This window comes from Suncus etruscus, chromosome 3 (assembly GCF_024139225.1).
Source record: "Suncus etruscus isolate mSunEtr1 chromosome 3, mSunEtr1.pri.cur, whole genome shotgun sequence".
NCBI classification, from domain to species: Eukaryota; Metazoa; Chordata; class Mammalia; order Eulipotyphla; family Soricidae; genus Suncus; species Suncus etruscus.
In genome coordinates, this window is record NC_064850.1 from 137,824,861 (window position 1) to 137,849,538 (window position 24,678).

At 41.8% G+C, this 24,678-nt stretch overlaps 1 protein-coding gene across 1 annotated transcript in view; it reads right to left on the reverse strand.

Moving 5' to 3' along the window:
- The window catches only part of LDLRAD4 (low density lipoprotein receptor class A domain containing 4), a 337,105-nt gene that overhangs the window by 279,924 nt on the left and 32,503 nt on the right, over positions 1-24,678 (reverse strand). Inside the window, exon 2 of the mRNA XM_049770120.1 lies at positions 17,880-18,322. Within this exon, the coding sequence (XP_049626077.1) occupies positions 17,880-17,919 (40 nt within the window). The 5' untranslated portion in view covers positions 17,920-18,322. The remainder of the gene's footprint in view (positions 1-17,879; positions 18,323-24,678) is intronic.

A 24,678-nucleotide genomic window follows, 5' to 3' on the forward strand; every position in this document is an offset into this window, starting at 1 on the left:
GCGATATGGAGATTCCTCCAAAATCTGGAAATTGAGCTCTCATTTGACCCAGCTATTCCACTCCTAGGGATATACCCTAAGAACACAAGAATACACTACAAAAAACCCTTCCTCACACCTATATTTATTTCAGCACTATTCACAATAGCCAGGCTCTGGAAACAACCCAAGATGCCCTTCAACAGATGAATGGCTAAAGAAACTGTGGTACATATACACAATGGAATATTATGCAGCCGTCAGGAGAGATGAAGTCATGAAATCTTCCTATACATGGATGTACATAGAATCTATCATGCTGAGTGAAATAAGTCAGAGGGAGAGAGAGAGAGAGACACTGAATAGTCTCACTCATCTATGGGTTTTAAGAAAAATAAAAGTCATTTTTGCAACAATCCTCAGAGACAATGAGAGGAGGGCTAGAACTTGCAACTCACTTCATGAAGCTCACCACAAAGAGTGGTGAGTACAGTTATAGAACTAACTACACTGAGAACTACCATAATCATGTGAATGAATGAGAGAACTGGAAAGCCTGTCTGGAGTACAGGTGGGGGTGGGGTGGGATAGAGGGAGATTTGGGACATTGGTGGTGGGAATGTTGCACTGGTGAAGGGGGTGTTATTTACATGACTGAAACCTAATCACTATCATATTTGTAATCAAGATGTTTAAATAAATATATTAATAAAATAATAAAAATTAAAATTAATTTATAGAAACCAAAACCAAACAAACAAAAAATAAATACATAAATAATACTCATATGGAACTTTAAACTTGCTTGAGTATGTAAAGTAATTTTGAGGAAAAAAGAATGGTGCATTGTGAAGAATTATAGTAAACAAAACTGCATAATATTGGAACAAAGATAGACTCTCAGTTCAGTGGGATATAATGGAGGTTGCTCAGGTAAATTATCAAATACATGGACAATTTAGACACCTGTCATGCAATACAAAAAGGTGAATTCAAGGTGAATTAACAACTTTGATATCAAGTGTATTACTGTAAAATACACTGAGGAAAGCAGATGAGACTCTCCAATATTTTGACCCCAGAGCAGTCTTCAATGACTTATGATATGACCTCATTAGCAAAACAAAACATTTTTAAAGGAAGGAATAGGGGCTGGAGTATATAGCACAGCAGTAGGATGTTTGCCTTGCACGCAGCTGACCCGGACCACATAGCATCCGAAGCCTGTCAGGAGTAATTTCTGAGTGCAGAGCCAATTTTAACCCTGAGCACCACCAGGTTGTGACCCAAAAGCAAAAAAAAAAAAAAAAAAAAAAAAAGGAAGAAATAAGAATATAGGACAATACCAAATTAAAAGGCTTATGCACTGCAAATAAAATGAGTCCTAAAATGAAAGCATCCTCTGGACAGTGTGTGTGTGGGATGAGGAGAAAGGGAATATCTACGTACTATACATCAAAAAGCCAAAATATATTAAGTGCTCTCAAAACTTAAAAACCAAAGAACAAACACTCACATCACAAACTAGGAGAACTGAATAGATGCTTCTTCAAAAATACATAAAAATGACCAACATTCTCAACTTAATCATGACTAACTTTGTAACCATATGTCTTATGATAATTCAATTTTTAAAAACTCAAATAAATAAAAATATCCAACAGACATATGAGAAAATGCCTTATTATTATTGATCAAAATTACAAATAAATATGACATGAGAAAAATGAAAATGGTCTATAACAAGAAAACCAGAAACTGGCCAATAGGACACTTGCTTTTCATGCAGCTGACCTGGTTTTGATCTCTGGCATTCCAGATGGTCTCTGAATCTGACAGGAGTGGTCTCTGTAGAACTAGGAGTGAGACCTATGCATCATCAGTGTGAACAAAAACAAACAAAAAAATAAACCCCATACAAACAAAAAGACCAGAAACGATAAGAGTTGACAGGAATGTGGTGAAAAAGAAGCTCTAAGTCACTGATGTTGGGACTGCTGCAGAGCTCAACCTCTTTAGAAACAGTTTCGAGACTTCTCAAAACGATTACAAACAGAACTTCAATGTGATCCAGAATGCAGTGCTAGAAACAGGATTTGAATTCAGATAATTTTGGATCACATATGTGGTCACATGTGAATAAACACACTAGCACCACCACAAAGCACTAAATAGCCACTTTTAGTTCTGGTGAAGCTCATCTGAAGCCCCTGTCTTCTTGCATTCCCTAATTACTACCTAGTGAAAAATACTACCTATTTACTAATTACAACCCAGTGTTTCCATGTAGCAACACTGGAAAATAAGAAGGTGAACATGCTCTGCAAGAAAAAAGAATGACATGCTTTAATCCTGAAGCTCCTGCAGATCTTGCAACCTTGCAGGAAACAAGACCCAATGGTAGGCATCAGCACTCCTATGCCAGTAGGCTCAGACCACAGACTGGATACAGCATGAGGGGACAAAAGCATTGGGTGATATTATACAGCTATAGAACCTGCTGGGCTGAGATCTCTATGTGCAGGAAAGAAAATGTGGGATTGTCAGATGTGTCTATGTCTATGTGTGCACGCATACATAAGTCATGCACAGCAGAACTGAAGAACCATGATACACAGTCACAGCTTCCACTCCCACTGGTGCCCCTGATATGTGGACCATGGCAATGTTGGACACCTGTGTCCTGTATTGGGGTGAAACCCCTAAATGTGAGTCAGAGGTGGGGTTTCCCTCAAAAGTAGAAGGCAGGTGTTTATCAATAGCACTTTGGGAAAGAGGAAGAGGTTCTATTTCTGGAAGGCAGATATGGGGAGCCCTTGACCCAGGGAAAAGGGAAAGAGTTTACATCCTCTGTCTCACCATCTGTGTAGTCCGGATGTCCTCTCAACTTTGTCACTGTCTTATTTCAGTCTTCTTTTCCTGTAGCTCCTGCCAACTATCTGCAGCCTCCAGGAAAGCCATACTACTGGGAGTCTTGTGTTAAGGTCCTGTAGGCTGTGAATGGCAATAGAGACCTGGCCTTCCCCCACAGCAAAAACAGTTTAGGTGGCCTCTTTCAGTATCAGACAAAGTTTAGTGGAAGATGACAGATGGAAAAGAGCAGAGCAGCAGTGTCTGTGTGCGCACAGATGCAATAAGGGTGGGAAATATGCTCCTCCCATCAAAGTTTGCTGCAGAAGGGAGATAGAAACCTGCAATTGCCTGTAGTGATACACACAAGGGAGTGGATTCATCCAAACCCTATTCCCAACCTAATTAACCCTTGGTATTCAGGATCTCTTTCAACAAATATTTCTACTGTAATTTCTCCCCCAAACCCCTCAGATTCAGTATGTGTAAGACTAAATGCAAAATCTTCTATACTAAATCCTCTCCTCCCACATTATCTGGCCTAGGAGCTCATACAAGCAGCCCCTTGCCTCATCTGGAAAGCTTAACATCATCTGCTTGGGCTTTTCCTTCTCCCCAGGCTCCCTTTCAGTTAACAGAACCTACTACTATGTCACCGTTTATCTCTTTATTCCCAGGCCCTACTGTATGTCAAGCCCTACTCACTTCTCCATCCTCCAAGTCCCTGCATCTCTCTTCACCTCCAGGCAAACTCTCCTGAAGACTAGGAGATTCTCTCAGCTGCTGCTTCTACACCTACACTCCTGGAACTCACTTTAGTCCCTCATAGCCATCAGCTGGCCAATCCTTATTTGTGGTTCATTTATAAATCATTACTTAGGAGAAGTCCTTCCCACCTGCCCACAAACAAGTACAGGGACTCTACAACATAAGCAAGTGACACCCTAGAAATGATCAAGCTGATACCAGTTGATTCCCTCATCTGGAGCTTCTTTCAGGCTTTGTGTTCCCTGGGAATCCATCTCAAAAAGCACCTGCACATCCTCAGTGCTTGACAAATAATATAACAGGAACAGACATGGCTGCTCTTGATTCATTGGTACCATCTCATCACCAAAGATTTACACAGCGGTCACTCTTAGGAACAATGTTTAATATGATATTATACAAAGTAATGCAACCTAATTCTTCAATATGATTCTTCCCTCCTAAGGGGAGGGAATTTGAGACACCAGAGCGATAGTACAAAAGGTAGAATGCTTTACTTGCGTGTGGTCAACCCGAATTTGATCCCCAGCATCCCCAAGCATACCCCAACCCGTGTAAGAAATGATCTTGCCTAAATGCAGAGTCAGGAATAATCCCTGAGCAACTTTTGATATGGTCTCAACATTTATAAAAGGATTCTTTCTTGGACTGAGAGATTCAACTATTGTAGTGATTTAACAAGAGAATTGACTTATGTTTAAGAAATATATATATAGTTATATATACAAAGAATAGATAGATAGGATAGAGAGATGTAGATGTTGATGTAGATATAGGTAATATAAATATAAATATACACATTTCCATGAGAACCTGACTTTGGTTTTACTTATTTTTTCTTTCTCTTTTTTTTTGGGGGGGGGTTGACACTCAGTATTGCTCAATGCTTACTCCTGGCTCTGTGTTTAGATATCACACCTGGTTTGCTCAGGAACAACAGGTGGTGCCAGAGATAGAACTGGGGTCAGTCATGTACAAAGCAAGTACCTTAATCCCTGTGCTACCTCTCTGGACCATCCTAACTCCTTTTCCAAATTATCAGGAGAGTCTAACACAGGGGTCTCAAACTCAATTTACCTGGGGGCTGCAGGAGGCAAAGTCGGGGTGAGGCAGGGCCGCATAAGGGATTTCACACAAAAAAGTCCTCAAACGTCATTATTAACAGTTTTAATGATTTAATCTGAACATGAATAGAACATTGAGTGAAGATCATGAACAGTTCTTCTGAACATGGCATCTTTTGCCTATTCCTTGCTGCCAGAGACTTGACAGCGCTTCTTCTCACAAATCTGAACCACATTTGGCTTTAGAGAGGAAGCAGTTGAGACCCTCAGTATGGCTTGAAAATGATCATCATTAAGTCTAGACCTGTACTTTGACTTATTGAAGTTCAATGTGGAGAATAACTTTTCACACAAATATGTGCTCCCAAAAAGGCACATGGTGCACTTGAACATTCGGGAAAGCTCAGGGAAGCTGGGGGGCAATTCTTTCAAAAATTGTCCATGCATGTCTGCTTTTCCACTAATCTCCCTGAACTTGGCTTTAAGATCAGAGGTGCACTGCAGGTCAATGAGCTTCATTTGAAGCACAGGAGGTGCATCTTGTACATCAAAGGAAAAGGGGTCCACAAAAATTTGGAAAGTGGCTCTGTGCTTTTTGAAGTCTGCAAATCTGTGATCAAATTCCTTCTCTAGATTAAAAATAGCATCAACATATTTCTCACCACTAAATGGTATGCCTACATCCACAAGTTCCTTGTATGCTGGGAAATGGCAAAGGTTTGTCTGAGAGAGCTGGGATTTCCATAACACAAGTTTTGTGGAGAATGCTCTCATGTTGTCATAGGCAGCACTGATAAGCTGCCCCGGGCCTTGTAACATCTTGTTTAGTACATTCAGCTTATGTGTGATGTCAACAAGAAAAGCTAAGTCCATGAGCCATTTGTGATCACTCAACTCAGAAACAGCATTCCCATCCTTTTCCGTGAAGGCTTTCACTTCTTCTCTCAACTCAAAATATCTTTTCAGGACATTTCCCCTGCTGAGCCAACGTACCTCAATGAAATAGAGCACATCTCCATATTCTGACTCCATTTCCTCTAAAAAACACACACACACACAGAATTTCCTGTGCTTTAAGCCCCTGGATCTGATTTGGTTGATGCATTTCACAACAACAGACATCACACTGTCACATGGCAGGCATTTACTGCAAAGGTCCTGCTGATGGATAATGCAGTGAAGAGCAATGCCTTCTCTACATCCTCCTCTTCAAGTTTTTTTTTTGAACAAGTGCCACCAGTGCATTTTTCCTCCCTGTCATCGATAGTGCTCCATCAGTTATTATTCCAAAAAACCTCTTCCATGGCAAACGTGCATTCTCAATGGCATCACACAGATGCCGAAATAGCTCATTAGCGGTGGTCTGGCCATGCTTTGGAATTATTGTGAGCAGCTCCTCTGTCAATTCAAAATTGCAATCAACACCACGGACATAAATTGTGAGCTGCACAGTGTCTGTTATATCTGTGCCCTCATGAAGAGCAACTAAGTATGTATCAAAACATTTGGCTTTCTCACACAGTCGATTATAAATGTCACTTGACATGTCAGAAATGCACTCTGCCACAGTGTTGGCAGAAAGGCTGATTTTGCTAAACTGACCTTTCTTTTCCAGACAGATAATACTTGCAGCCTGTAACATGCATTTTTTTTTAACAAACTCTCCTTCTGTGAATGGTTTCCCTGCCTTAGCAATCATCTCACTAACCATGTAACTAGCTTCGACTGATGCAACATTCTCTTTGGTTGCTTTCTTGAAGAAATCTTGTTGCCTCATTAGACATGCTTTAATACTGGCAACCTGCTTGGCTCTCTCATTTCCTTGATATTTTGCACATTCCTCAGCATGTTTAGTTGAATAATGGCATTTCAAGTTGTATTCCTTGTGCACTGCAACTTTCTCTGAGCTAATAAGACATGTGGGGATGCCCCTGTGCTCAACAAAGAATACTGCGTCTCCCACTTTTCCTGAAATTGTCTGTGCTGGTCATCAATCTTTCTCTTCACTGCAGGCTTTGATGAAGTCATAATGAAGGTATGACAAAATCTAATTCTGTAATAAACTTTTCTCCCTTCTCTCCCTTCGGCCTCCGATAATGCAAGGGACAGCAGGCAAGAGCAGCAAAAATGACGTCTGCACTAGGCCCAAAGTATTCACGATTATTCACTTACCGAATATTCGCGATAAAAATCGCATTAGTCAGAAAAAAATCGCAAAATCGTGAATACTTTGGGTTTTTTTCCCTTTTTTTATATTTTATTTAAACACCTTGATTACATACATGAAACAAGTAAATGATATTTGAAGACCGGCTGCGGGCCACAAAATGTTGTACTGAGGGCCACAAACGGCCCACAGTTTGCGAGTTTGAGGTCCCTAGTCTAACAGAAAATGTCTCTCAGTATGGCTGCCTGAACTCTACCACCAGATAGAAAGCACACAATAACTTTGGAAGTAAGGCAAGAAAATAATACCCATCTGTTAAACTTATGAAGCTTATTATTTTCAGGTTATTCCACTTGCAGAAAAACTCTATTTCTCATGCACATATTTTAACTTTTGTTGTTGTTCTACCCAATACAATCATTTCTCCACTCTGAGTGTTGACAGGGATTCATAAATCTTTCCACCCTACTCTGGCTCTGAGCAGCAGGAAATAGGTTCTTTATACTCCACTGGAGTGTGCCTTTGGAATCTACTGACAAAGTTAGTGAGAACCTGGCCTGGGTCCTCAATGGGGAAGGGGAAGGAAAATTGCTTTTTGCAATGCCCCAGAGCAAGGTGGCATCTGTCACTGGCTTACTTCTGCTAGGACTGTGCTGCCTCCAGGATGTCACAGAGACTTTCTGACAAGTCTCTGCTACTTTAAACTTTTGAGGATTTTCCACACTCCCCCAAAGTCAGTTCCTCACCCTGCCTGACCACTTCTTCCCAGTACTCACTGGGGCCTTCATTCCCTGATCCTCTACCTAGAACTTTCCACCAGGCTCTGAGTCTCGATCATTCTTTCTGGCTAGGACATTTCTAGAATGCTGGCTACTTGCCTGGTCAGTCTGTATGCTCCAGAGTAGTATGTTCCAGAGCAGTCTTTAGCTGCTCACACTTGTACTTTCTCTTTTTTCTATTACTATCACCTTATTAGAATGTAGAGAAAAAAGAAAGGTCCAGGAGGCCAAGGGTTCAACCCTCACTCCCTGTACATTCCATAAAGTGACCTTGAAGAATGTCTGGACTTGACACCTAGGTATCTTCAGAACTGGAAATTGATCTCCTATATGATCCAGCTTTACCACTCCTAGGGATATACCCTAGGAACACAAAAATACAATACAAAAACCCCTTCCTCATACCTATATTCATTGCAGCACTATCTACAATAGCCAGACTCTGGAAACAACCAAGATGTCCTTCAACAGATGAATGGCTAAAGAAACTGTGGTACATATGTTTGCAATAATTCTCAAAGACAAAAGAGATGAGGGCTGGAAGATGCAGCTCACGACATGAAGCTCACCACAAAGAGTGATCAGTGCTGTTAGAGAAATAATTACATTGAGAACTATCCTAACAATGTGAATAAATGAGGGAAGTAGAAAGCCTGTCTTGAGTACAGGTGTGGGTGGGGTGGGGAGGAGGGAGATTTGGGACATTGGTGGTGGGAATGTTATACTGGTGAAGGGAGGTGTTCTTTACATGACTGAAGTCCTAAAACTACAATCATATTTGTAATCACGGTATTTAAATAAAGATAAAAGAAAGTTATAAAATGTAGTGGGACCGGAGAGATAGCATGGAGATAGGGCATTTGCCTTGCATGCAGAAGGATAGTAGTTCGAATCCTGGTATCCCAGATGGTCCCTCGAGCTTGCCAGGAGTGATTTCTGAGCATAGAGCCAGGAGTAACCCTGAGTGCTGCCAGGTATGACCCAAAAACAAAAAACAAAAACTAACAAAAAAAAAAGTTATAAAATGTGGAACCAATAGCTAACCTTAGGTATCTAAGTAACCTTAAAATAAGTACACAATTTCAGACAACACTGAAATTGCTTTCTGTTCTTATTAACATGATTATGCAGATATGAGGCTACCATACCTACTGTATTTTCTGCAAGTCGTGGGAACCTCAACTGATTTACAGGGAAAGAAAATGGAGACTGGGCTTAGTAGAAAACAGCATAAATTGTACAATTTTTACACATAGAAGCAATGTTATTAAATAAAGGTTAGATTTGCAACTAAGGACCAGATGCTAGGCTAAATAGGGCCGGTAAAAACTATGCACATCACCAGTTCATTCTGACGGCTTTCTTAGTAAACTTAAATTCCCTCAGCCAGAGCATGCAAGATCTTACCTAAAACTGCATAAGAGGCCATTTCTGCATCTATTATGTTGTAAGTAAGATGTTCTGACATCTCTTGTGAACCTCATAACAGATTTCAGAAATACGATAGAAACATTAAAGATGGAACAGGATATGGTAGAAGAAGAAAAGTATCAAGATAGCATTAACAGTAGGAGAGCTAGCTTAGCATGTATGGACCAAATGCATGGTTTGGGAGAGGCTCTGAGCTTCACTCTGCCACTGCAAAGCTCCCAAACACCACCAGTTGGAGCACTGGATCCCTCTGAAGCACATGCCCAAGCAAAAGCACATGCCCTGCACCTCAAAAGTACCACCAGAAGTAGACCCCTCTAAAGATAAAGTGCATAAAATACTGAGGAAGTGTTTATTTGTATAGAATTATAGAGTATCAAAAACACAAGAAAAGACAGGCCCAAGGGACCTTGAACTCCAGATGAAGAAGTCCATCCTCTCTTTAGAAAAAAAAAGAAGGTTTAGAGCAGGAGAAGTCATATTTTTTAATTTGTTGTTTATATTTTGGGGTCATATCCAATGGTGCTCAGGGGTTAATCCTGGCTTTATACTCAGGAAACATCCTTGGCAGGGTTACGAAGACCATAGGGATGCTGTGGATTGAACCTGGGTCAGCCGTGCAAGGCGAACACCCTATCTGCTATACTGCACCTAGGAGGTATACTTTAAGTTGCACTTCAAAGAAAGTGGTAGAACTAGAAAGGGAAGAGAACAGAGGCAGAAGACAAACTTACTCAATTCCTTTCTGTCAACTGCATTTTTCCTACAGAACGGACTTACTACACATACCTTCAACAACCCAGTGGCAGGGGACACCAGAGCTACAGAGAAAGGCAGGCAGCATCGATTCAGAGGAGCTGTTCCCTCACCTTTTCCTTTCTAGAAAAAAGGTTTTGTCACTTGAGAAATGCTACCCACTGTATCAGACTAAAGACTTTGAAAAACTCTGCAAAGAGAAAACCAATGTGACTGGAGAGATAGTACAGTGGGTAGGTGCTGGCATTGCATGCAAACCCCAAACCTCTCTGGAGATTCCGTGAGCATAAAGTCACAAGTAAACTCTAAGCATCACTGAGTATGGCTGAGTATGACTACAAAATAAAATAATAAAATAAATATCTTCTTCCAGAATCTGACCTTGAATCCATTTGTTCCTCTTTGGGAAATAGCTCTTGATTTCTCCTGAAATAAGTGAACCCCAGGCAGTTTACAGTGGTGCAGGGCCCAATCACACCGAGATGAGAACACAGGCTCCTCTAGATAGGAGTGAGAAATTGAAAGTCTGGATAATGGAAAAAGGGTGATCCCCCACAAGCTCTGGTGAGAGTGTGGCCTCACTAAATCCTCAGTTAAGGCCACTTCTTCCTCATACAGGGGCCCTGGAGTTCCTGCTAGTGTGAAAGAATTCCAAGGCGGGACCAGAGAGCAGCACAGCATTGCCTTGTTTGAGGCTGACCTGTTTTTAATTCCAGCATCTTACACAGGCCCCCAGTCTCACCAGGAATAATTCCTGAGTTCAGACCCAATAGCAAACCCTGAGAACTACCAGGTGACCCAGGACAATACAACCAAATAAAAAAAAGTCCCAGGAGACAAAAATAGGCATCTCAAGTCCATGTAGGTGAGTCTTCCTTCTTAGTGAGCAGTGACTAAGAAAAGTTGGTTCTCCACATCCATAAAAGAGCTCTCTTTCAATACAAATGACCAAAAGGCACATGAAAAAATGCCCACATCACTAGTCATCAGGGAGATGCAAATCAAAACAACTATGAGATACCATCTCATACCACAGAGATTGGCATACATCACAAGAATGAGAACAAGCAGTGCTGGTGGGGATGTGGAGAAAAAGGAACTCTTATCCACTGCTGGCAGGAATGCCATTTAGTCCAACCTTTATGGAAAGCGATATGGAGATTTCTCCAAAAACTGGAAATTGAGCTCCCATATGATCCAGCTATACCACTCCTAGGAATATACCCTAGGAACACAAAAATACAATACAAAAACCCCTTCCTCACACCTATATTCATTGCAGCACTAGTTACAATAGCCAGAATCTGAAACAACCAAGGTGCCCTTCAACAGGTGAATGGCTAAAGAAACTGTGGTACACAATGGAATATTATGCAGCCGTCAGGAGAGATGAAGTCATGAAATTTTCCTATACCTGGATGTACATGGAATCTATTATGCTGAGTGAAATAAGTCATAGGGATAGAGAGACACACAGAATAGTCTCACTCTTTTATGGGTTTTAAGAAAAATGAAAGACATTCTTGCAATAATTTTCAGAGACAAAAGAGAGGAGTGCTGAAAGTTCTAGCTCACTACCTGAAGCTCACCGTGAACAGTGATGAGTGCAATTAGAGAAATAACTACATTGAGAACTATCCTAACAATGTGAATAAATGAGGGAAGTAGAAAGCCTGTCTAGAGTGCAGGCGGGGTGGGGGGGGGAGGAGGGAGATTTGGGACATTGATGATGGGAATGTTGCACTGGTGAAGGGGGGTGTTTTTTTACATGACTGAATCCCAACCGCAATCATGTTTGTAATCAAGGTGTTTAAATAAAAATATTAATTAAAAAAGAGCTTTCTACCCTAAGACCATTAAACATCATCTCTTACCCCTTTCTGATGAGTACAACCGTCTCAATTTTATAACTCTATATGATTCTTCTTTCCTAGGAAGTTTTGTAAGTTCTCTAGGCACTTGGCTCACTTTCCTTGCAATTTGATCTTAAACACTTTCCTACAAGGAAAAAAGTATAATGATTCTGAACATGGTACAATAATTTTAGACAGGATGGCAGCGGAGGTAGGGGGGAGGAAAAGTCCCAAAGAGGCTTCTTTCAAGTTACTTTCCAGTCCCCACTGAGGAATTATCAATCACCACAATGATACATCTGGAGGGATTCCCAGGCTCTCTGCACAAAGGCACTGGAGCTTGTTTTAACCAGGCTCTACCTGGCTGGAGTACATCCATACACCTTATTGAGCCTTATTGGCTCAGTGAACTAAAACCAGGCAACAAAATGACCTAAAAGAACTCAGGAAATGTCAGAGTCCTGAGGTTTAATATACCAGTACAGCAGTAGTACTGCCATCAAACATGTGGCTCTGGGAGACTCTAGGAGCTGCCAACAGCTCCACAAACTTGCATGAATATGTCGACAGCCTGCAGGCAAGGCAGGGCAGCCCTCTTTCAGCAGAAACATCCCCAAGGGCAGCCTTAGAGCCAACCAAGAACCAGCAGCACTTCAGGGACAGAGTTGAACCTCATACAGAACCTTCTAGTCAGCTGTCCAAAGGGTCACTTAGAGATACTCCCGGGCTCCCTGAGGACAACCTGGAAAATCCCCCTATCCCAAGGAAAAAAAATACCCTAAAATAAGAGCACACTTCTAAAATCTAAGAAACTATATACACACAAATGAATACTATGCAGCCATTTGAAATTAAATTTATACATAAAACACTCATCATGTAATATTAAAAGGGAATAATAATGTTGTAAACTTCTATTAGGAAGAGTTTTACCTTAAGCAATTTGCACAGAGAAAAAATGAAAATGGTGCAAGTGAAAAGCTAAATGTGGCAAGAAAACGAACTATTGTTCTTCTTTTAACTTTTCTGTGCTTTCCAAATTTTCTTAAAATGGGTAGGTATTACTTGTAAAAAGAAAAAAACTAGAGCCTTGGTTTATAAATTAGTATCTAAACAAAATCACTTCTAAATTATATGTGCTGAAAAATAAAAAGAAATATATCAATTGCTGTTTGCAAGGACTAGTCGAAGAAACTTAATTTGGTAGGTCAGAGAGATAGCAGAGGGGTTAAGGTGCTTGCTTGCTTTATATCTTCTGGGGTGTTTGTCAAGAGTCACCCTAAATTCAATCTCAGTCCAGCAGGAGTGATCCTTGGTCACAGGAGTACTCCCTGAGCATGTTTGGGTGTGCTCCCCCTCCCTAATAAAACAATTAGAAAATCACAACTAGGAAGTTGAATGTGTAATCTAAATCCACTGGGTATATCTTCATTCACACAGGAAGTCAAATGTAATGGAGGAAGACCGGTAGTGAACCCAAGAAAGACCTTCCGAGCTTTTCCACCTGTCATAGTCATTTCCACCCTCCCAGCCTGGCTATAGCTCCTGAGCCTCCTTAAACTAGGAAACATGAGCCTTCCATATCCCCATCACCACCAAAAGAACTGACAACATAAACTATAAACCCACACACTTTCAGAAGAGACATGGTTCATTATACAGTGACTTTTGCTTTATTTTAAGACAAGATTTAAAGTAAAGGGGAAATGCCTAAATCCTTTCTCCATTTGGTCAAGACTCCTTCCCATCAGTCCAGAGACAGCAAATATCAGTGCATCTCCAGTTCCAGAAACTCAATACTAACATCTTTAGTTGACTAAGGATAAAAAAGGATCAAAGCCAAACAGCATAAACATAGCAATCCCATGAAGGAGTGGGCACTGCCTCCTGCCCATTTCCTTTGAAGACTGTGTATTGCTTTTACTCAGTAAAAGATCAGCTCTATAATCTACATCCTAAGTAATTTACCAATCATATGGACAAAGAAAAAAGAGTATGTAAAGAATGAAAATGAGGAGCTGAAGGGCCAGAAAGAAAACACATTGAGTAAGGTGCTTCTTGCAAGCAGCTGTCCCGAGTTTGATCCTCAACACCCCATATAGTCCCCTGAACCTGACAGAAGTGATAGCTGAGTTCAGAAGTAAGCCCTGAGAATAACTAGGAAGAAAGAAAAAAGAGGAGGTCCAGAGCGATAGCGTAGTGGTAGGGCTTGCAAGTGGCTGGTCCCAGGTGTCCCATATGATCCCCCAAGCCAGGAGCAATTTCTGAGTCCATAGCCAGGAGTAATCCCTGAGCATCACCGGGCATAGCCCAAAAACAAAACAAAACAAAAAAAAGAAGGTGAAAGAAAGTGATGATTGATGATGAAGAAGAAAAAGAAGAGGAGGAAGAAGAAGGAAGTGAAGGAGAATAAGAAGGAGAAGGTGGAGGAGGAGGAGGAGGATGAGAAGGAGGAGGAGGAGGAGAAGAAGAAGAAGAAGAAGAAGAAGAAGAAGAAGAAGAAGAAGAAGAAGAAGAAGAAGAAGAAGAAGAAGAAGAAGAAGAAGAAGAAGAAGAAAGAAGAAGAAGAAGGAGAAGAAGAAGAGAAGAAGAAGAAGAAGAAGAAGAAGAAGAAGAAGAGAAGAAGAAGAAAGAGGAAGTGGAGGAAAAAGGAGGAGGAGGAAAAGGAGGAGGAGGAGAGGAGGAAGGAGGAGGAGGAAAAGGGGAGGAGGAGAGGAAGAAAAGAGAAGAAGAGAAAGAGAAGAAGGAGGAGTTAAGTCTCCAGGAAACTATCTCTAGAGAAGACCAAGGACTTAAATCGCCTTTATTTTACCACAGCTATTTTCTAGATATATTTAGGAGCTAAGACCTTTGTTATGCATGTAATTATAAGCTCAATAGTGATAAATACTATTCATCATGGGACAAATGAAGAATGTCAGATTAAGACATGTGTTTAAGTTTCTATCCCTGGAACCACACAGATCCTCTCCATGTATCAGTATAATAAATAACCCTGGAGGTCCCCAAAAATGCTGCATCATCAGTTTCTAGCATCGAACCATGTGGCCCAACTGGCCCAGTGTCATCAGAAGTGTCCCGGAGCCCTCTGGGCACAGCTGGAACATTCAACCCAGAACCCCACAAATGTAAAGAAAATACAAATTAGTTCATATGATCATGCCTGCTGAAAATAAAGCAGACATGATCCATTAGTGTTTTTATTTAAGAATTAACTCTGCAAGCTCACTGACCACCTTTAGTCACTAAACTTGCTTTGGGGATGTTATTTTTTAAAGGGGGAACACATTAAATGCTGTGCAGTTCTTATCTCTGGCTCTATACTCAGGGGTCACTCCTGGTGGGGCTCAGGGGATTATAAGTGTACCAGGAAACAGAGTAACTATAGGCAAGTGAAATGCTTCACTTACTGTACTAACCCACAATCTCTGCTCTCCTAACTTGATCTGTATAGTGCTGTCTCTCAACTTCCCAGGCTCATGAGAGCATCCAGGGATCTTATTAGGATGCAGTTCCTTAGGGATCAGGAAAGGCCAACTGCACCCTGGGTTCTGAGAGTGTGGCCCAGGCTGTAGCAGTAGCGTTCCCAAGTGATTTTCCTGTGAAGCCAAGGTCACAATTACTGTTAGAAGATGCAAAATGTAGAAATGCCCCAGGATTTACTAAATTCCAGGAAGCTCCAATCTGATCTTTGCTAAAGTCCCTAAAACATAGGTCATTATTATTATTATATTACTACTGTGTGATTCTTCTTCAGGTAGGTAAGCAACTAGAAATAAACCAAATGTAAGGAAACAGAGTTCCTGATAAGGCTTTAAATTAAAAGAAGATCAAAGAAGTAGATGAGAGTGTAATGTGGAAAGGTAACATGGTGGCTGCCTGGCCTGTTACAGACATGTGTTGGGCATGCTAACAGCTGTCATTATCGGGGGCTCCAGATACTTTCCTAACTACTGGACATTCCAGCCAGAATCTAGGAGCTTAGATTACTCAGGGCGGATGAGCTGCCAAGACCTCAACACATGGAGAGACTCAGTGGACTGTCCAAGTGTGAACCACTCCAGGTGCTAGGATTGGAATGGGTCAGAGATGGCTAAGCCACACTTGATGGAAACAGAGCCAGGCAGGGACTTTGCACCATGGGGGTTAGGGGTAAAATGAAATCCAGAGAAGCAAAATCCTGGGTTTGGCCAGGATTATTGCACCCCACCACTCCCCATGTTACTAATGCAGAGGCAGAAATGTTTCCTGAGTTTGCTCAGAAGTCCCAGAAAATAGAGCAATGGTGCTGACTACACCTGGTCCCAAGTCAGGTGCCCAAGACAGGACTTTGGGCAAGGCTGACAGGGCATGAAGCTCTCTGCACACAGTGTCCCCACATGAGATTTCTTGTTCCCTCAAAGCAGCACCCGGCAGCAGAAGAGTTGCCTGGGCACCTTCATTCTTATAAGAGCTCAGGGACTCAGACCAGGAAGGACAGAGCTCTAGTCAGTGGGAAGATAGAGTCCCATCCACATCTTCGGGACTCACTTGCCAGTATCACACATGACATCATTCTAGACACCATCCACAGGCCATGTTCATTTCCCAATTTCCACACTATTCAAAATTCTTCAAGTTCTTAATACTCACCAGAATAGAAAATATGCTTGCTTCTAGGAATTAGAGATTGTTCTATTGCCTTTCTTTTTACCTGTTTTCCCCTTAGTTTCTATTTTGGTTTTGGTTTGGAGCCCCCTTTAGTGATGCTTAGGGCTTATTCCTAGCTTTATTCTCAGCAGGCACTTCTGGCAAGGCCTAGAGGACCTTATGCAGTATCAGGGATTGAATCTAAGTCAGCTGTGTGCAAGACATGTATCCTACCTATTAGTCAGTGGTCCTCTATTTGGGCCACATATTACACTTGTTCCTGTTTTATTTCTTCACTTCAAAATCAGATATATTCAGTGTGCAAAGGAATTTGTTCATAGTTTTTGTTTTTATTATAGTCGGGCCCTCTAATGGTCTAAGGGACAGTGAACTGGCTTCCTGTTTAAAAATTCTGAGGACCACTGTTACTATTCTATGGATCCTTCCTTCCTTCCTTCCTTCCTTCCTTCCTTCCTTCCTTCCTTCCTTCCTTCCTTCCTTCCTTCCTTCCTTCCTCCCTCCCCCCCTTCCTTCCTTCCTTCCTTCCTTCCTTCCTTCCTTCCTTCCTTCCTTCCTTCCTTCCTTCCTTCCTTCCTTCCTTCCTTCCTTCCTTCCTTCCTTCCTTCCTTGTTTTTGGGTCACACCTGGCAGTGCTCAGGGGCTACTTAGAAATCACTCCTGGCAGGTTCGGGAGACCATACGGGATGCCGGGATTTGAACCACCGTCCTTCTGCATGCAAGGCAAATGCCCTACCTCCATGTTATCTCTCCGGTCCCATTTCTTTTCTTTATAGGGGCATAGCCAGCTGTTTGTGTAGGAAGAAGCAGGGACCACTGCTGGGCATAGTCTGACTAGAAGCATGACCTGACAGATTACATTTCTTTTGATGTGAGAATATTTTCCCTAGTTTCCATTAGATTGCCCAACTTCAGGGCTCCCATTCTCTAAAGAGAGGGCAGAAGGATAAGAGGCTCCTGAGGCTAGGAAGTGAAACAGACAAAGGCAGAAATCAAATTCAATAGCCCCTGAGTCTTAAGCTACAGCTCTGGACCCCAGACAGACAGAGTAGTTCCCTTCATAATGTACAAACTGGCCTCCAGAGGACAAATCAACATCAACTTGGGGACACCCAGCTCCTCTGTGAGCACATTTCCATGAGAGGGTTCCTCACAGCAGCACCTCTTCATCACATTCATACAAATAAATCTGGGAAAGGAAACCCAAGACATGGAGGGAGAGGTTACTCCTCAGCAATAATTTGATTCCCTGAAAGTTTCCCCAGTTCTGCAAAGAAAAACACAATTCCCATTCCTTACTTTGCAAGTGACATATATCATTTAGAGAAAGGGGACTTGCAGAATATTAAGGTACAATTCGCCATGCAACAAAAACAGAACAATAATATGTTACATGTTTTCTCAACTCCCCCTTGGAAAGAGACTAGTTTTTGCTCAGACTTAAGTCACTGTGGCATGCAGAGTCCCTTGACCTCCAGCATCATAAAATACAAATGTGTGTTCATTTGGTGCTGTTGTTTGGCATTTTAGCACCCCCCAATGAAAAGTGGAAATCAAATTTCCATTTAAGCCCTCAGATTCTCACCTGTGAAAGCATTTGTGGCCTGAAAACCAGCTTCCGGCATACTGCTCCCCAGACAAGCCTGTGCTTCAACACTTCAGCTGTCCTTTCAAGAGGAAACTGCCTGCGCGAGGCCTCAGGTCACTTCCATCTTAGCTGCTTGGAGTCCATTGCTCTGCCCCGTCTGGCTTGTGGTAGCATCTGATGCTCACCTGCCCTGCTACCAGCCCCTGCAGGATGGCGTCCAGTCCAGCAATGTGTACACAGGAGGGCACGAGGGTATGTCAACCGTCCAGCCAGAGAGAGAAGGCCATGGTTAGCCTGGAGCAAAGGAAGCTGTGCCACTGAGACTGTTGCGCACTTACAGTCTCCTCAGCCACTTGGCAGCTGACATCCTCCCGTCTCAGCCACTCCAGGGGCTTCAGCGTGGTCTGGTTTGCTGCATCTGAGCTTCTCCTCAGCCCTTGCTGAAATTAAAAAGAAAGAGATCACTTTCCTGATGCCCTGCAGGGACATTCCAGCTGACAAACCCAAAGAGGTCCCAAAAGGAAAAGGAAAAGCCATCCATGCCCATGGTGGGCAAAGGGAAAGCTCTGGAGAAGAATGTGAAAGCTCCACTCCTGAGTTATTGGGAATTGGTATAGATTTAGGGGGAAGGTGGGGGAATAGCGTGGAGAGTCTATTTCCAGAAGAAGACAGCAGTGACTATGCTAAGACTGTCTATGACCAGACACAGAGGTCACACAAAGTCCAAACAGCCTTCTGTTCCTCGGGTTACTGTTCATTCACAGACATCCAAGGAAGAAATGCATTTCCCGTGGGGCCAGAGTGATAGCACAGCCGGTAGGGCACTTGTCTGATACAGGACAAATCTTGATTTGATCCCTGACACCTTTTATGGTCCCTGAGGCACCACTGGGAGTGATCTTTGAGTGTGGAGCCAAAAGTAAGCCCTGAGTACCACTAAGTGTGGACCCAAAATATGAGTGAGGGAGGGGGGTGGGAGGGAGGGGGGGGGAGGAGGAGAGAGAGAGGAGGAAAGAAGGAAGGAAGGAAGGAAGGAAGGAAGGAAGGAAGGAAGGAAGGAAGGAAGGAAGGAAGGAAGGAAGGAAGGAAGGAAGGAAGGGGAAGGAAGGCCTCACCAAGCTGATTCCAGAGGGCCTGGATTGAGCAGTTATCTTTTTAAATGATAGCTTTTTTTTTTAAATAAAGTTTTGAACTGTTAAATAAAGTGATGAACTGTTATAAGCACTAAGCTGTAATGGTTTCTTTTTCCATTGCTCTAAAAATGAAACAATTATTGTTGTCTGTGCAATGATAGCTAATTTGATGCTTATGATAATAAAGTACATGAATGAATTGTAAATAAAAACTTGAAAAAGGTTCACAAATGTTTGCTTGGTACTGACACCAGCTATTCAGATAATGTGAAAGGACCTAGAAGCATGTAAAGTTCTATCTTTTACAAAAATAAATTAAATTCTACATTTGTGCAGTTTTAAACAATGATGTTTCTGGTAAAAAAAATATTAAAAAGAAAGGTTCCTATTAATTAAAAAAATAATTCAACTTAAAGGGACCAGGAAGTTAGTACAGAGAGTAGGGAGCTTGCCTTCCAATGAAGCCAACCTAGTTTTGAAACCTGGTATTCCATATGGTCTCCTGAGCCCCACTAGCAGTAATCCCTGAGCACAGAGCCAAAAGTAAGCCCTAAGCCCTGTGGGCATGAACCAACCACCCCTCAAATATTTTAGTAAACTAAAAACTGTTCCATGTATATAACATAATAATTAAATAATTTTACAAGTGTTTCAATAGTTGAATGTTATATTATACAAGAAGCAAATTAACACTATGAATTAGAAGCTCACATCAAAGGAAGAGATTTTAAAAACAGAATCCCAAATAAGAATTTTGAAACTACAAAAGTAGAATGATTATCTGCCTTGCAAATGGCCAACCCAGATTCAATCCTGGGCACCACATATAGTCCCCCAGTCACTGCCAAGAGTGATCCCTAGGCACAGAGCCAGGAGTAAGCCTTAAGTACCTTCAGGTGTGGCCCAAAACACACAAAGGAAAAGAAAAGAAAGCTCCATTACTGGGGAAAAAAAAAAAACAACTTTCTTCTCCACTATTATCACTTTATCTTACTTTGTCATCAACTTTAAATATGATAGCCTTTTTAAAAATAATTACTTTATTTAAGCAGAGTGGCTATAAAATTATTCATGACTGAGTTTCAGTCATATAATCCATACCACCCTTCAGAGCGCACACTTTTAGCCAATAATGTCCCTAGTTTCCCTCCCACCCTCCCACCTCCTCTGAGGCATTTAATTCTCTACTCTCTCTTTCTTTCTTTTTTTCCTTTTTTGACACTGTGGCTTGCACTATTATTAATGCATAATCATGCATAACACTTTATCTTTTCACTTCTTGAAAAAATAAAGATAATCTCCCCAAAATAGGAACAGTTCTTTAATAATAACAATTAAAAATTCAGTCACTTAATTAAATATTACTAATAAAAATCTTTCAAGTATTCAATAACATGGAAGATGTTCATAAATGGATATCATAGGAGCTTCTTAAAATTATAAAAATAATTGTATTCATATAATATGAACTTTTTTTTTAAGTCTTTGAGCCACATCCAGTGGTGCTCAGGAGTTACTCCAGGCTCTGCACTCAGAAATTGCTCCTGGCAGGCTCACGGAACCATATGGGATGCTGGAAATCGAACCTGGGTCCATCCAGGGTAGGCTGAGTGCAAGGAAAACATCCTACTAATGTGCTATCGCTCCAGACCCCTAATAAGAAAATATTTAAGATTATTTGTCTTTGAAGTATCTCTGATCAATTAAATTAGTGATGTCTCAAAAAAACAAATAACCTTACTCCTCTTTTCCACCACTAAAATGGGAATTTAGGAAAACAACACAACAAAAGGGACCTTATTGTTCATGTAAATACAAATATAATGAAGCAGAGCAGTACAAATGCAAACTGCACGGCAGACCTTATGCATTAATAAAGTACTTTAGGTACATAAGAAAGTCAAATGTATTCTCCTCACTTACCTGCGATAACTATCTTAATTACACTGTAGCTGAATCAGAATTCTTAAGTTCAATGCATCGTTTAAAGTTCATTTGAGGGGCCGGGTAGGTGGCGCTGGAGGTAAGGTGTCTGCCTTGCAAGCGCTAGCCAAGGAAGGACCGCGGTTCGATCCCCCGGCGTCCCATATGGTTCCCCCAAGCCAGGGGCGATTTCTGAGCACATAGCCAGGAGTAACCCCTGAGCATCAAACGGGTGTGGCCCAAAAACCAAAAAAAAAAAAAAAAATAAAGTTCATTTGAGGGACTGAAGAGATAGAATGAATAGTAAGTAGGATGGTTGCCTTACATATGGCTGACTTGGGTTCTATCCCTGGCACCACAAATGGCCCTTTGAGCACAACTAGGAGTGATCCCTGAATGTAGAACCAGGAGTAATCCCTGAGCACTGCTGAGTGTGACCCTAAAATAAAAACAAATTAATGTGTTTTGAAGTTCTTTATGAAAAAGTGGCTTTGAAATGCTTGAAAATATGGAAAGCATTTTCTCTGAATTTAAATATTCTATCTTTTTTTAAAGAATGAAGAATTAAACAAGCTCTTTATTATTATTATTATTATTATTATTATTTGATATTTGGGTCACACCCAGTGGCACTCAGGGTTACTCCTGGCTCTGCACTCAGAAATTGCTCCGAGCAGGCATAGGAGACCATATGGGATGCCAAAATTCGAACCACCATCCATCCTGGATCTGCAGGCTGCTTGCAAAGCAAATGCCCTACCACTGTGCTATCTCTCTGGCCCCTAAATATTCTATCTAAAATAATCAGTATACACAATATCAGCATTCCAAAGGTGTACCAGCTGATACATCAAGCACATGTACAATATCAATTTTTAAAAAAGATTGTCAGATAAAAAAGGAAAGTAATGTCATAAATAAACATGTTGATTCTCTATGACATACAAGGAAACATCTAACACAATGTTATATCCATTAAAATTTATTATTAATAACACCTTCAAAAGGCCATTTCTTCTAAAGCCTTGGTTTTATTCTTTGTAAAGAGTATTCTTTGTACTCTGCAATGATGCCTTAATACATAGAAATGATAGGTTTCTGTTTCTGAACTCAGACAAGACTAAAGTGTGGTGGAGATTTTTGTTGTTCTGCAAAAGCCAGTTACTCTGTATCTCATACTGCAAGTGGAGATGGGAGAGACTGAGATAGAGAGGAGAGAAGTGGGGATCAGGAACTAGTTAGCAGAAGATGTTTTCACAAGTAACAATAAACCAAGAATCTGCAGAATGGCAGAAAATCTGGACACACGGTGCCTGAGCCACTTGCTCATCCTCTTCCATTCACGTGGTTGGTTTCTGCTGAGGTTGCTCCCTCCACTCCCACATCCTTCCTCAGAGTTGCCTCCTTGAGTGTCCCCAGGCTAAATTCAGTGTGTGTGTATGAAGGGGGCTAATGAGTCAGAGGGGTCTCCTGCTGAACAATCAAAGGTACTAATGCCTTTTCCTTTCCATCAGCAATGTTGACCAGTACCTGGCAGTCCCTGGGTAACTCTTGTTCACTGAGTTTCAAAAGGAGCACAAGGAAGGACCCCATAGACACTTGCGAAGCAAACATGAAAGATATTTCCTGGCTAGAAATATCTGGATTCCCCAACTCTGGGAACCTGAAATCCAGACCTCTTCCTGCCACCACTTTTGTCAAAACAAGATAATCCGCAGGATGATTGCTCTAGCACTCACAAACATGTCACAGGGTATCCTGGCCCTTGTCTGACCCTCAATTCATAGAGAAAAGCTCAGGAGATTTTTGGAGCCCCCAAAATCCATAGACTTTTGAATCAGGATTAGCTTCTGGGCCTCTTACACCTCCAATAACTCCTCTTGCCATACTGCTTCTGAACCTCAGAAATCTCCTAATATATATGCCTAAAGACTGGTACTACTCTGGGCCAGAGAGATAACATGGAGGTAAGGTGTTTGCCTTTCATGCAGAAAGTCGGTGGTTTGAATCCCGGCATCCCATATGATCCCCTGATCCTGCCAGGAGCAATTTCTGAGCGTAAGGCCAGGAGTAACCCCTGATCACTGCCAGGTGTGACACCCCCCCCCAAAAAAAAAGACTGGCACTACTCAATTCAGAAAAACCCAAGAAAGGCATAAGAGAAAGCTCAAGAAAGAAGAGAGGGGTCAGAGCAGTGGCACTAGAGGTAAGGTGTCTGCCTTGCATACAGTAGCCTAGGACAGACCGTAGTTCGATCCCCCAGCGTCCCATATGGTCACCAAGCTAGGAGCGATTTCTGAGCGCTTAGCCAGAAATAACCCCTGAGCGTCACTGGGTGTGGCCGAAACCCCCCCAAAAAAAAAGAAAAAAAGAGGAGAACACTGAGCCACAGAGTCCAGAGCTCCCTTGTACACCAAGCACACCATCACCATCTTGCTGTCTGTGCATACGTACCCACATATACACACAAATGTACTATTTATACTGAAAGATTAGCACAACTAACCAACAAATAAATTAATTCTATAATTCCCTTGAAAAAATGTCATGAAGTCCCTCTCATAACAAAGCAACAGTTACTAAGGATATAGAACACACCAAACGGAAAAACACCCCCTCAAGAAGAGGTATTTTTTAAAAAATGCCAACTCCCACCAAACCTAACCAAATAAGTTGTGGAGTTTATGGTGTGTGTGTGTGTGTGTGTGTGTGTGTGTGTGTGTGTGTGTGTGTGTGTGTGTGTGTGCGCGAGTTTGTATATTTTACCACTTGCTCATAAAAACTTAAATGAATCACTGTCCTCCTAGAACTCATCTGGGATCTGGGAACAAACATGTAACTCCATCCACCCACTTACAGAGTTCAAAAAGTACCTGCCAAAGAGACACTGATCCTGCAGGAAGCAGCAGATCAGCCACAGGGCACAGAGATTGAACCCCATCAGAGACGTCTAACTACCCTTTCTCACAACTAAGCAATGCTCACAAATGGTGCATTAAGAATCTGCGCTGCACTTTCACTTTGTGCTTCCTCTCTGCTGTGACTGTAGGCTGCTCAGGCTGAGTGTCGGTTACCTTGGTGATGGAAAGACTGGGCAGCCACAGGCTCCAGCCACCAAGACTCCAGGCCAGCAGCCTAAGCATCTGACAGCTTGTCACAGCTCTGCCCACTAGCAAAATCCTCAACAGAGGGAACACTGGAAGGTTCTAATCTCACAAACGAAGGCACTGTTTTAAAAACACAACTTTTCTTAAAAAAAAATACACACACACACACACACACACACACACATACACACATACACAAACCTTAAACTGTACTGCTTACCAACAAATCCTAATTACTGACTGGATCGTTCAAGTTCCAAGTGGTAGTTAGTGGCAGTGGATGTTAACAAGAGAGAGAGGAGAATAAGTGGGAAAAGAAACCTAAGGATCTATTTCTGAGCCACACTTGAATCAGGTGTTGACCAGGAAGAGAGATGTAAGATATCAGATGAACTACCTCAGGAACAGAGCATTTAGATCTTGGCAAGATTTTACAACAGTCCCTCCCTCCCCACCAAAAAAAAAAAAAACCTTTGGAGAAATCTTGACCTATATGTACTCAAGGCAATGATGGGACAAAGAACACTGGACAGAGCACTCCTCTCCTAGTTCTGGGGCCACGTAAAGGAATTGCTCAAGTTCCTTAGCATGCCAGTCTCCCTTCCCTCATCTGTAAAGTGAGGAACAGTAACT